Below are 13140 nucleotides of genomic sequence, written 5' to 3' on the forward strand. Positions count from 1 at the left end.
TATATTTGTTTGTTAGATAGTTGTGTTTTGTTTTGCGCTTAGTTTTATTATGTATTTGTTTTTTAGATTGTTTGTTTTGATTTTTTGTTGTATTGTATTTGTATGTTAGATTGTTGTTTGCTTTTTGTTTTTTGTTTCGTTAGATTTCGTATTTGTTTGTTGTATTGTCATCTATGTTATGCTTAATTTACTAGACTACGTTTTAAAATCCTTGATTAGATATTTAACAACAACAATTGGTTTGTTTGAGGTATCTGATCTATGATACAGATTCTCTGCCTGCAAACAAATAAATAAATAAATAAAGTGGAGGGAAAATAAATAATAATATATAGACGAGGAGGAAAAAAAAAACAAGTTTACTGGCTTCATTTCTCCTGTAGTCTATAATTAAACTGCTCTCTGCTATTTTCATGGGACATTAAGTTGAGTCACGTGATCATTATTATCGTCATCCAGACACAGATGAACAAACACATGGAAATGCATGCTGGCAGACATGTGCTCATAGACATAATAAAAGACTAGGGTGTACAATACATACACTCTCATAATCTTTCTCTTGCTCTCTTTTTCCTCCTCTCTCTCTATTATCCCTTTCCCTCTCCCGTAGTCTCTCTCTCTTTCGAACACACAAACCTATAAGACAAACGACTGCGCGCTAAGATGAGAGATGGTATTACATTTTGCAGAGCACCTGCCATAACGCAGTGATTTAAAAAACACTGAGAGCAACAATATTGGAGCAAAAAATATATTTGTTATGAGAGAACATAAAAACATGGAGCTGCAGGACTGCATTGTGCCGCTCACTCAACAAAAAAAAAACAAAAAAAAAAAACAGCACATCCTCCCTCTGAGGATGCATGAAAGAATCCAAACCTTAACAATGCCCTCTCCCATACGTAATCTTGTCTGCGCCTATCCGTTACCAAGAAACATCCCCCCGAGACCCTGCCGTTATTAATAGTCTTATTCATTAAATATTACTCTTTGTGAAAAGGGTAGCATAATACTGGCCTGGAGACAGGAGCCCAGATCCGGGGGTAAGCCGAATTAATTTTCTGGAGCAAACGCCCGATTTTGCAAATGACATTCTGTACCGTTAACATTTTAAACATGACACAAACGGCACTCACCACAATGTAACCTAAATGCACTGAGTGGCCCTGGTGTGTGGTGGAGGTGTAGCTCTGTGTGGAGTGCCCACCAAAACAAAAGTCAGTCCTGTGCCACCGCTATTCTCCATGAATATGATTTACCTGTTATAATATTTATTTCAAACAAATTCACGTCCAGCACACATAAATTTATATTATTATAGCACAACTGTTTTCAAAATTGAAGATGCTTAAGGAATTAGTGTATTGGAATGATTCCTGAAGGATCATGTGACACTGAAGGCTGGAGTAATGGATGCTAAAAATTCGGTTTGCCATCACAGGAATAAATTACATTTTAAAGGCCCACTGAAGTGCCTTGAAACGCATAGCATTATTCAATGCGTTGACGTAATTTCCACTGAAACAGGAAGACAAGGCGGGACGTATCAAACAGCTCCTCCCCTTTTTTTAAATAGCCAATAGTGTTTAGTTTATATCCCAGCTCAGCCAGAGCCCTTGTGCTCGGTAAAGCCGCAGTTTCTTCCTAATCTCCAACCGTTTCTCCTCCTAACCTCCCCCATATCGCTTTAAAAGATAGCATTCTGTGTAGAATTCAAATGGGTCCGATATGTTTTCTGGTATGCGCCGCATATGATCCGCTCTGTGCTATCATGTCTCTGGACCGGAGCAGACTGTGTACTGGCGGGAAGCGTGACACTAACGTGAAACCAGACTTCATTCGCCCCAAAGGAAAGCATATTTGCACCGTCTGAATCATTTCCTATCCCCTATGTAGTGCACTATGTGTCATCCATCATGTAGAAAATAGTAAGTGTGTGAACAAGTGATCGATTTTAGCAGCAGATTCAGCGTCTATTTATAATGTATAGGGGGCGGGACGCTTTAGATTCTTGAGAGCATTTGATTGGACAGAAAATCTGATGAGAAGCTGAAGTGCAGAGTGATGTCAACAAAATCATTGATCCATATTGGCGGAAGTGAGAGACTGTAAGTTTTGCATGCTTATGTCTTCTAAATGAATTTTGTCATTGTTTTGGAACACACTAGCTAGTAACGCTAACATAATCATACTAAAAGCCCCAAAAACTTCATGGGGACTTTAAGATATATTATAATAGAAAGAAAATTGTGTTTTGCACTCTTTGATTACTTGAAACATAACATCTTTATTTATTTATTTATATTTTTAACTATTTTTTTTAAATGTGTAATATTAATTTATTTCAAGAACATAAATTACATCATACCAATCAAAATGTAAAGATATATAGGCTTTTTTGCTTTGCATTATCAGCTCTCCAAAATATTTGGCTGCCTCTTTCATCACCTGCTGAGAGTGTAACAGTAGTGAAACTCAAATGGCAAACTCAACTTATATGTGCTTGGCTAGCAGCACATAATAACCCTATAATTAAAATGGGCTTTTAATCAGAACTAAAGGGGAGTATTTATTTGTTTCTGTTTATGCTTTAAATGGCATGGCTAATGTACTCAAGCCTAATGTCATTTCAGGCAGGGACGGATTCGCTCCATCACCATTCCAGCCTCATCATAGACATAGAGAGAGGGGAGGGGGGGACAAAAAAAAACAAAAAGAAAACGAACAGCCACGTTCGTGTCGTAGCCAAACTGGTGAGCTAATATTGTGCATGTACAATGCAGAGTATAGGTGATCCTGGAGAGCCAGCAATAAGCAGACCTAATCCTGTTGACTAAGAATGGGCACAGGGAGCCATGCCAGGATGCAAAGAGCTCAGTCTGCCGAGTACACAAGGGAATTACTCACCATGCCAGGGTGGTCCTCATTGAGCATCTTCTGCTGCCAACAGGCACCAGCGTTAGGCTGGCACGCCCACATCGACAACCTCTCTTTCCTCCCCCCTGCTCGCCCAGTGCCCGCCAAGGCCAATTTCCCAGCTAGGACTTGGAATTGAGGGATTTTCTCAAATTACTACATTAGAATAGAGTTGGAAATTGACTGTGTGTCTTTTTGTTTGTTTTATCTCTCCCCCGGCCTAGCAAACCACCTTATCCTCTTATGACGAGGCCACGGAGAGCGTTACCGGCCATTTTCGCCCTGCTATTTTGCCAGGAGTTCGTGCCAGCGTGCACCGCTCCCTTTTTCATTTGCTGTCAGGTGGCACCAAAGCAAAATAATGAAAAGGCCGGAGAAGCTGTTGAACCTCAATCACAGAATTAGCACAACATTATGAGAAAGCTGTAGCTGATATGACATTTCCACTTTGAGAGACAGCTCTTCATTGTTCCTCAGAGTGTATGTGTCACTCTAATACCCTTAACTCTAGACTAGACTAGCAGCTCAGTGTCATACCCAGACCCTTTCAATACAGTGTAGTGCTGCACTGACTTAATGTCAAGCCTCCGTGAGCCCTGTAAAGATTTTCTTAAGTCATTACGAGAGTGTCACCAGTTAATGAGATGACGGAGATTACAGCGATCGAGAGAAGGAGCACAAAAGATATCATTATGAACCCCCTCCCCACTTTTACTCAAAGTTTCCATTTTTCTCCACTGCAGGCTCCTTTCAGACGATTGAATATTAGCTGTTTAATCAGCTCAGCCGCAGGTTAGGGGAACTAAGCGGTGGAACAGCCTCCCCTGCGCCCGCTCGGCCGCTGTTCTGCTATTAGGACGTGGGCAGGAGAAGGAGGTCCTCGGGGGGTCGTAAGCAGAAGCGCCCGTCCCCCGTAGCCCCATTAAATCATTACTTTCCTTCCCTGCCCGGCCTTTATGAGCTGTGTCCTAATGGCCTAACAGACAGGGCGAGATGGCCCGCCACCGCAACTGCCTAGCAGAGCAAGCAAGCACAGGTGCCTTTCCGCCTCGCACCGGGTTCGCAACACGGTTCAGGGGATTCCGCTGTGTGGGGGGATTTGTTTCTGTCTCACTGTTCCAGCCTTCACGCCTCGAGCCAAAATGTCATGGCACTGGTTCTAAGAGGCTCTGGCAAGCTAGCTAGGAAAGCTAGACGGACAAACCCTTTAGCGACTTTCAGTTTCTCAATGTACATGGGGGCATTTTATTAGATCTGCAATGCCAAAATTACATCATCTCGCAAAATGTGTTAGCAAAACATTCAGCCTGGAAACAGGACCATATGCCAGTGCAACTACACTGATAGGCTATGATGCATGTCAGAGAACAGGATCTTGAGGAACAGGACCGTGTCCATGTGCCAGACACAAAATAGCAGTCAGATAAAAAGACATATACTATGATTTGACTATAATGGTAATGAACTGGACTATAGGGGAGAGCGCACTCACTCAGGTGTCTTCATCATCATAACAGGAAGTCAGGTAAGTATCTCTAAGGCCATGTACACACTGCAGCTAAATACAGTTGGCGTTCCTCTTCTGAGTGCTGTAAGTTGAGTTATTTAGAGGAGTGACAACAGCATTCTATATCCAAATTCACCCTCTGGCCATTCACAAAGCGAAAGATACATTTTCATTAAAATGTGTACAAAATTATATTTTATTTTTGAATAATATGCATTTTTATTTGTTAAAAGCTTTTTAAATTCATATAAAAATGTGTATTAAATATTTATTTGTTTTCTCCCCCTCTCTTTCAAAGTTTGATTAGCGATGTGCTAACTCATAAACGCATTGGCTTTTAGTTCATGTCTGGTAGCTTTGAGGTAATTGTTATGCTAGCATACTTTTATTTTTACTCATACTGCACATGCTCATTTTCTCCAACCAATGCTCCAATATTACCTATTTCTGAATAGCAATAGCAAGAAGCAAAACATGTTCATGCTGTGATGTAAACAGAAGTCTATTGGCTATTTATATAAAAAAAAGTGATGGATATGACCATTTTAATAGGAAAAATGTCAACACAGCTAAGAAAACATCTCATCATGCCTTCCTGTAGCTCAAACAGTAAAGCATGACACTAGCAACGGCAAGGTCATGGATTCGATTCCCAGGGAAAGCAAGAACTGATACAATGACTATACAATGAATACCTCGAATGCAATTTACGTTGCTTTGGATAAAAGCATCTGCAAAATGCATAAATGTAAGCCATTTTATGATAGGGCAATACTTGAGATAAGGCTACAATAGTTTAAGCAAAATAGCTAACATCAAGCATGTTAAATAGTTGCCATCCACATACGGCTTTCACTAATCGTGAGTTTGGGGGAGTAGGAGCAGGGACTTCTTTCTGTACGACTGCAGAATGATTCACACGGACAAACAAACGTGACTGTCACTTCCAAAACTTTGCTAGTCTAATAATGTATGTGATATATAACAACGTATATGATTCTTCATTAGTTTGTATAGAATAGATTGATGGATGCAAATCTGCTTGCACAAGAATGAGTCCCATTTTTTAATTGTGTGTGTGTGTGTGTGTGTGTGTGTGTGTGTTGGGGAAAGCCCTGGGCCCAGCAGATGTGAGCAGATGTCAGAGTAAGTGAGCGGGGACTTGGGAGAGAGAGAGAGCAATGTGCCGGGCCAACGCTCTAATTTACGCATGAGTGGAGCTGCACCACCGATATTTACATTTAAATTGATGTTTCAGATACTTAATTAAAGACGAGGACTGGGCTCTTCTGGTCGACGGCGGCTTCTTCCTCATCCTCCTCCTCCTCAGCGAAGCCAACAGACCACTCACTGGAACCTAGAGCACTTCCCAAAACCCATATAAATATTTCACTGGAGTTACATTAATGACAATGGTCCCAGTCCTCTCGATGGTAATTTGCTAGAACATTACTGAAGACACAATGCCCCCTGGTGGATTATAATTCCAGCCTTACTTCAGCAACGGCCGCATGGTTTATGTCGCTCAAACACCGGCTCCACTTTAAATCAGCCATTGTTTTGCAGACCGCCCCGATGAAGACCTGGTGTTGCCCACGGGACAGAGCGAGGGAAGGGAGGGGTGGGTGCTGATATTAATGCACTGGGCATACAGTCTGATGATGAGGGGACTCCTGCGGGGCCCGAGCTATAATGCAGTGGCACTCCAACCCTGATGAACCGACGTCCCATCATGCCTCTCCGGTCTCCCGCTTCCACCCACCGAGGGACCCGTGGCTCCACGCAGGACATCCTCCTCAACCACTTACTCTCAAACAGCCTTTTAATAGAGTTTAAAAGAGGGTTATTAACATTACCTGCTAATTATGTTAAGGACCTAATTAGAGAAAAAGAAAAAAGAGGGCTTTTTTTGGTCTAATTAGGTTTTCTTTTTAAGTACACTGATAACCAGGGGAATGCCAAGATCTCGGTAGAAATGAGAGTGCAATGAGCCAGTGAGAGGCTCCTTCGGAAAAGAAGTTAACCCTCTCATCAGCGGAGTTGACTCTATTAACGGGGCCCTGGCAGAGTGCAATTACCACCCAAATCGTTTATTTAGGACGTGTTTATCTGGAGTGGACCGCATCATTTAGCGCGTTATAAACTCGCTGCCGGCTTCATTAGTGATTACAGTTGGTGGGTGGTAATACCTGCCTGATACAGCCAACTGAAACCTGATGCTATCAGTGTACTGCTGAATTACACCGACGGGACTTAATTTTTCAGCAGCCCTGAACACTTCCTGCTGCTTCCTCCACTCACCGCAAACACGCTCAGCGCCAAAGCCACCGCTCAGGCATTGATTATGGGATCTGGCCATGAGATCACAAGGACAAAACACAAGAACTATACTGCAGACAAGTAGCTTCAGTGCTGCAATGACGGATAACTTGTAAGCGCAGGGCAATGCTGCAATAACATTTTATATGGAGTTTCTTTTTTGGTGGGATGTTGTACCTGTTCAATCGCCGTAAGTTAAGAGTGCCTTTATCCCGCTCTCCACAAAAGAAATCAAATGTCAGCAAAGAGACTTCTGGAGTGTTTCAAACGCAATCCAAAGCCATTACTAGGGTTCAAGTGCACTACTCTTTCTGCCTCTGGTAGTGACACTAACTCCTATGAAGAGTTTGAAAGAAATGAAGAGAAACAGAGAGAGTTTCACAACACAAGGCTATGACACGGAGGGCCCCGAACTTCACCAAGAACCTCCTTGCGTGATTACATGTTTAATTTACTTCTCATCTCAAAATTGTCCACTATGACAGAGCCAATTTGTCACGATCCTGCACAAGTGTCAGCCGAACCGGGGGGGGGGGATTGGGATGGAGCGCAATACCACGTTCCTAATGGAATCTCAATGAAGCTGAAGCCGAGGGTCCACAGGAGCAGACAGCCCTCGCCATTACGAGAAGGGACCCTCCTTCACCAGGACACCTCTCACTCACGGCTGTTATTATCACTTCAAGCCACAGGCTAAAGAGCCGGGTGCCTAGGAGGAAAAAAGCACAGAAGAAAAGAGGTTACTATTACTTATCGCTGTGTACCTTGACATTTTCTAGATCTGGTTTGGAGGGAAATAGGCAGTCTTCCAAATTGACAGCAGTGGACACTGTGTTTAAACTGATAGCTGATCGTAGCCTTGCAGTCATCTCCTATTTTATTTTCAATGCCTGAATCATAAATAGACAGACAAATCATTGATATCTGGACCAAAGGCATCTTCTCAACTGTCACTTTTTTCGTCTTCAGACAGAGAAACAACCCCTCCTTTCTTTTTCATTTTGTCCATTCTGTATAACTCAACTCAAATTTTTTTTTGCAGATGTCCAATATCGTGCAAATTTCCTCAATTTGATGCAGATTGTAGTTTATAGATGTAGTTTAATTTCCTGTCTAAAAGTCAAATATGCTACCAGTACTATTTATGTTCATAAGCAGTCTTCTAAATAAATAAATAAATAAATAAATAGTAATGGGGACTAACTGACATCTGAGAGAATGGCTCATGAGAGCACAAAAAAAAATTCTGAAAAGCATAAATGAAAAGCACAGCTCATGTGAAAACAACCATAAATCTCAAAAGGATTAAACTATGCACAGCAAACAATGCATCAGAATTACAAAACACCAACAAGAGAATTATTTACCCTTTCATTATCATTCTATCATTCTCGTCATTATACTTCAAATAGAAACACAATAGCACAATAATGGTATTTGTACAAAGTATGAAACATTAGGACTTTACAGGAATAAGAACACACCTAACTTTTCTATTTTGGCCTTTGGGGGCCCTTGAGAGGCCTCCGGGAGCGTTTCTTCCCCCCCACACCCACCCTCGAAAGCAGTATGTTTAATGGGCCAGCGCTGGGAGCAGCAACGTGCAAGCTAAATATGTTTACTGTTTGCTCAGCCAGACCCTAGTCAGGAAAGACAAGATGAATTTGATTGCTAATGCAAAAATAACAGACAATCATAAATCATGGAAGTGGGAGTGGGAGTCGATGACGAGAGTTAATCAATACGAGCCCTGACTTTGCCATTGTGCAGAGTGGCACTCCATTTATAACAGAGGAGTTTGAGGAGAAACATTATTCACATTAGGGTATGCACGGAAGAGGGCGAGGGTGCGAGGAGAGGGTGCTTAGTCACCGCAGCTGCGGAACGCCGGGAGCGTGCCTGAACACCAGCCATCATCCACACACCTCATAGCTCTGCAGGGGCACGAACATCAATTCCCCAGACCCCAATGATAACATTTTCGGTCCCTTCCATGCGTTAAGATGTGAGGCAACTCAATTGGACTGGGTTCTTTAAAAAAAAAAGAAAGAGAGAGGAGTAGGCGAAAACAATGTGCATTTTTTAGGGCAGATACACAGAAAAGTGCACTAAATTCCATTTTACTCTGTTGAGAGGCGTGCTGTCCACGGTTGCGGAGTCTCCTTGATTTTCTGTTTGAAAGTCGGGCAGCCTACTTGATTTGAGTGGGTCTAGGATGGAGCTCTCGGGGGAAATTGGGCCTGGGGAGCACAGGCTGATTTACTCTTGGCTTGACCCGTCTACTCGATGTGCTGAAGGCGTAGAGGCGACAAGGATCTCATTCCTGTAATATTTTCCTCCGCAAGCTAAAGGACAGGCCTAATGCAGCACAGCCCGGACAATGCTTTCTCTTCCTCATCTCCTGGCCTCCCGCACCTCGGCTACAGCTTTCTCATGCTGCAGTCATTTTTTTCCCTCACCCAGCTCCCCATCCAGTGGTTCCGAGTGGAATGTATGGCTTTATTTGAGCTGTGACTGGATTTCATTGGATTTGTATTGCTCTGAACAGGAAAGGACATTTGAGATTCATCAAGAGCCAATTTAATTCAGGATTCATGGAGTCCGCATCAGTCAACATGCCAGGTAAACTGCGCTTAATGCAGTCTCCATTTGTGGGGCAATGGAGTAGACGCATTCAGAGACAAAGTATAGCATTCCATGATTAGAAAATACAATAATGGTTCGATTTGAAGTAGAAATAAGAAATCTCATCTTTTCCCATCAATGAGATAAAAGGAAATCTAAGGAAGCAAGTGCTTAGGATTTAGACAGAGTAAAAAATGTATTGTTTGAGATGCTGTTGTGGAGTGAAATCACTGAATGAATCAATAAACTGATAAATAAATGAATGGATAATTAATAACAAATGAACAAACCAATTAAAAAATTACTTTTTTACATTTTCTGAAGAAAAAAAAAACATAGATAAATAGGTTTTTTAGAGAACATTAAAAAGAACGATAGAAATAGACAAACGACCAAACAATATATTCATTCACTTTTATGGACCGATAGGAAGAACACTTAATTTCCCAGAAAGCATTACCTGTACTACATTTGTTTAAACTGCAGTTCAGTAAATTCTCCTTCCCCTGTCATTCCAACTCAAATTCAACTTCCTGTGGGGTGTGGCCAAATGAAGACATTTTTACACTCATGAAATTGAAGGGAGCCAACGCTTCCATTTAAAATTTTACCCATGCCTGCAACAAGGCAAAAATAGTACAGAGCAAATTCAGTGCTGAAATTTAATATTTAGGGTTGATGATTTGTTCAAATCCCTAACTTTGTATAAGCAACAGTACCGAAATTTGCCACTAAAAACAATGTCTTCATCACCCAAAAGGTTCAAAACTCTTACTTACTCTATATACTTACTATAGTATACTTACTTAAATCATAGAGAAGGAAAAACAATGTATATAAATCCTTTTAAAAGACAAAAGCACAGAAAAACAGTTCCGATTTCGTTTGTTTGTTTTGCTTCCAACCACAAAGTCTCATCCTCTACACCCATAACAGGCCACATCAACAACGTGCTAACCGAGATAACACAGCCAGCGCTCACACACACATACACACAACTACTCTTTTCTCAGCCTCTGCTTCAGTCCACTCGTCCTGACCTCTGGAAACGGTTAGAAATTTCACACAATATCCCAGCACAGCAGTGTCTGTGGCAACACTGGGAGCCAATATGTTTCCATAATTGGGCCTGTAGTGGGGGCAGAGTCCAAGGCAATTAATCCTTTCCTCCTCTGTTGTTTTGCGGCCGGATGGCGGTGACTAGGTACAGAGTAATTGGACAGGAGCGCCCTTGTCCCCTCCGCTTCACATTAATATCCCTCCACCCAAGCTTTAATCCCGGCCAGGCCTCAGCCTGCACCGCCCTGAATTGCTCCCATGTCAAGTGCATACAACATCCACATGTATCCAAACTGCAGAGAAATAAAGGCAAAGCCGACCTAGGTCCGAAAAAGGAAAATGCCACGGAAAGCAGGGATTGAGGGATGCAGAAGGACCCGATTAAGACATGCTGAAAATCTGCAGATTTATCCACGGGTGTCACATCATGTCTGCAAAATGGTTATTTGGAAAATTTTCTTTTGATTCAAAACATAAAAATGCTGGCTGCGCCAAAGTTCAAACCTAAAAAGGAGAGCAGAATCAATGGGTCAAGGTTTGGCTGGTTAGCAGTTGTTGGTAGATGCCGTAATAACTACATCATTCTGTGGTCCATTTTTCAATATTTTTGTATTTTAATATATATTTTACCAATGGAAGATTTTTTGGGATACAAAAACGACTGTCCAAAAGTGAGCAGTCATAAGCAAAGATGGCAGATTTCAAATCGTGCACTTACTCATGGGGGGCCTGAACTAGCTAAGCAACTACCATAAATGCTAACACAGCTTTTCTAGACATTATAAAAGTCGAATTATTATAGAAGTTGCGGCCATGCTCTGAAATGTGCTACAATGCACATATAATAGATGCGGGTTCGAATCTGAACTCATTATTTGCCTGCATTGTTTCCTGTAAAGTTTCTACTTTATACAATATTGTTCAAAAGCATGGGGTTGGTAAGATTTTAAATATTTTTGAAAGAAGCCTCTTATGCTCTCTATGGATACATTTATATGATCATAAATACAGTAAAAAATTATATTGTAAAATATTAAAATATTACAATTCAAAATAACTGTTTTCTATTTTAATATATTTCTAAAATGTCATTTTATTCCTGTGATGGCAAAGCTGAATTTTCAGCATTTCAGCAGTCTTCAGAGTCACATGATCCTTCAGAAATAATTCTAATATGCTCAGGATTCTTTGACGAGTAAAAAGTTCAAAAGGAACGGTTTTTATTTGAAAAATATTTTTTTTGTAACATTGAAAATGTAGTTAATGTTACTTTTGATCAATTTAATGTGTAAAGTTTAATGTTGAATGATAGTGTATATAAATTATGTATTACACTATAATTTGTAAAATATGTAGTAAAAACATTTATTAATGCAAATATACATAAATATAAAAAAAAGAGTAAAAAAAACAAAACCATTATAAACATACAATATTTGAGATACAGTAATACTTGTAAAATCTTCACAATAATGTACTGCACTACATGGGTCACTTTTAGGTCAAGGTTCGCAAATCAATCAGCTATTTTCTGAGCCAAATCACTATAGGCATCACTCAAAAACACACAAAAACAGACATTTACAGTCATTCTGACCCAAGGTCTGCGAACAAAGCGTATTCAACTCCATATTCTTTCTTTCTCTAGCTCTTTCTCTATCTCTCTCTCTCTCTCTCTCTCTCTCTCTCTCTCTCGAATCTCCTCCAGCAACTTTTATAAGCCTAGGTGCACCTCAAAAACAAATCAATAGAGGTGTAATAGCACAGAGCATGCTTTGTAATTTTTATATCATTAGTTTTGTTTGTTTTTCCACACTTGCTTTTCATTCATCAAAAAAAAAAAAAAAAACGCTGGAACGTACAACGACGTGTCCTCGTAAAGTTTATTTAGTATTCTATGAATATCATATCAGTTATGTTTCCTAATGACTTGGCAGAGGTGACGGTGGACAAGGGGGAGGGGGTGCAGGTGCTGATAGGGAAGGCAGAGGGAGAAAAGGAAAAATCAATAAGAGTACCAGACTTTTCCGCAGCATGCAGGAGAGGGGATCTATTGTGGAGGAATTATGATTTATGTCAGGGGTGGAAGGGCCGTCAGGGTGCGGCACGGACGGAGGTGTGCGCCAATAATGATTAATGCCCCCCCTCTGTCCCCGGCGCGAGGCAGCCACGTCCCCTCTCCCTCTCCCACCACCATCCCACTTGCTTTTGCATACTCCTCGAAACTGGGCTTCCTTCACCAAAGCAGCAGCCTAGCTTTTTGATATCACCTTATTCTGCCTCTCTGTCCTTCTGTGTCTCTCTCTCTTTTACTCTCCTAGCAGAAGGTCTGTTTGGCTAGCAGGCTGCAGTTGGCCATGATAGATTTGCAGCTCCCCAGCTGTGCAGCTGCAGGACAGGGCGGTCACTTTTTAAGCTGGACGTCCACACTCTGTCTATGCCAGCCCTGTCACCGCTCTCAGACCGGAGACGGAGTGCAAGAGGGATGGACCGAGAGAGAGATGGACAGAGCAAGAGAGCGACTGATGAAAGCAAATGAAAAGATGGAAGAGGGCCTGGTGACAGGAGACAGAAAGAGAAATGAAGCTGCTCGGAGTATAAAAGGCAGGCCACAGTGTCATAAGTAAAACAATGGTTTTCAGCAGTCAAGAATTACTTGCTGAAAGTAGAGACATTTTAGAAATCCTACATAACTTAAAATAAAAGCAAGA

At 41.4% G+C, this 13140-nt stretch overlaps 1 protein-coding gene across 5 annotated transcripts in view; it reads right to left on the bottom strand.

The window, feature by feature from the left end:
- dhrs13a.3 (dehydrogenase/reductase (SDR family) member 13a, duplicate 3) overlaps window positions 1–13140 on the bottom strand; it is a 106006-nt gene that overhangs the window by 33850 nt on the left and 59016 nt on the right. The window contains exon 6 of one of the 5 annotated variants that reach the window (XM_084419753.1): window positions 6928–7454. The exons of 3 other annotated variants lie outside the window; for them this stretch is intronic. Coding sequence is in view for 1 of the 2 variants with exons in the window: in XM_084419751.1 (XP_084275877.1) it covers window positions 7422–7454 (33 nt within the window). In the remaining variant the exon portion in view is untranslated. Of the gene's footprint in view, window positions 1–6927; window positions 7455–13140 lie in introns of those variants that run through there. One more of the 5 variants, XM_084419751.1, reaches the window with a different exon arrangement.

The sequence above is a fragment of the Rutilus rutilus genome (assembly GCF_951802725.1).
Source record: "Rutilus rutilus genome assembly, chromosome: 9".
NCBI classification, from domain to species: Eukaryota; Metazoa; Chordata; class Actinopteri; order Cypriniformes; family Leuciscidae; genus Rutilus; species Rutilus rutilus.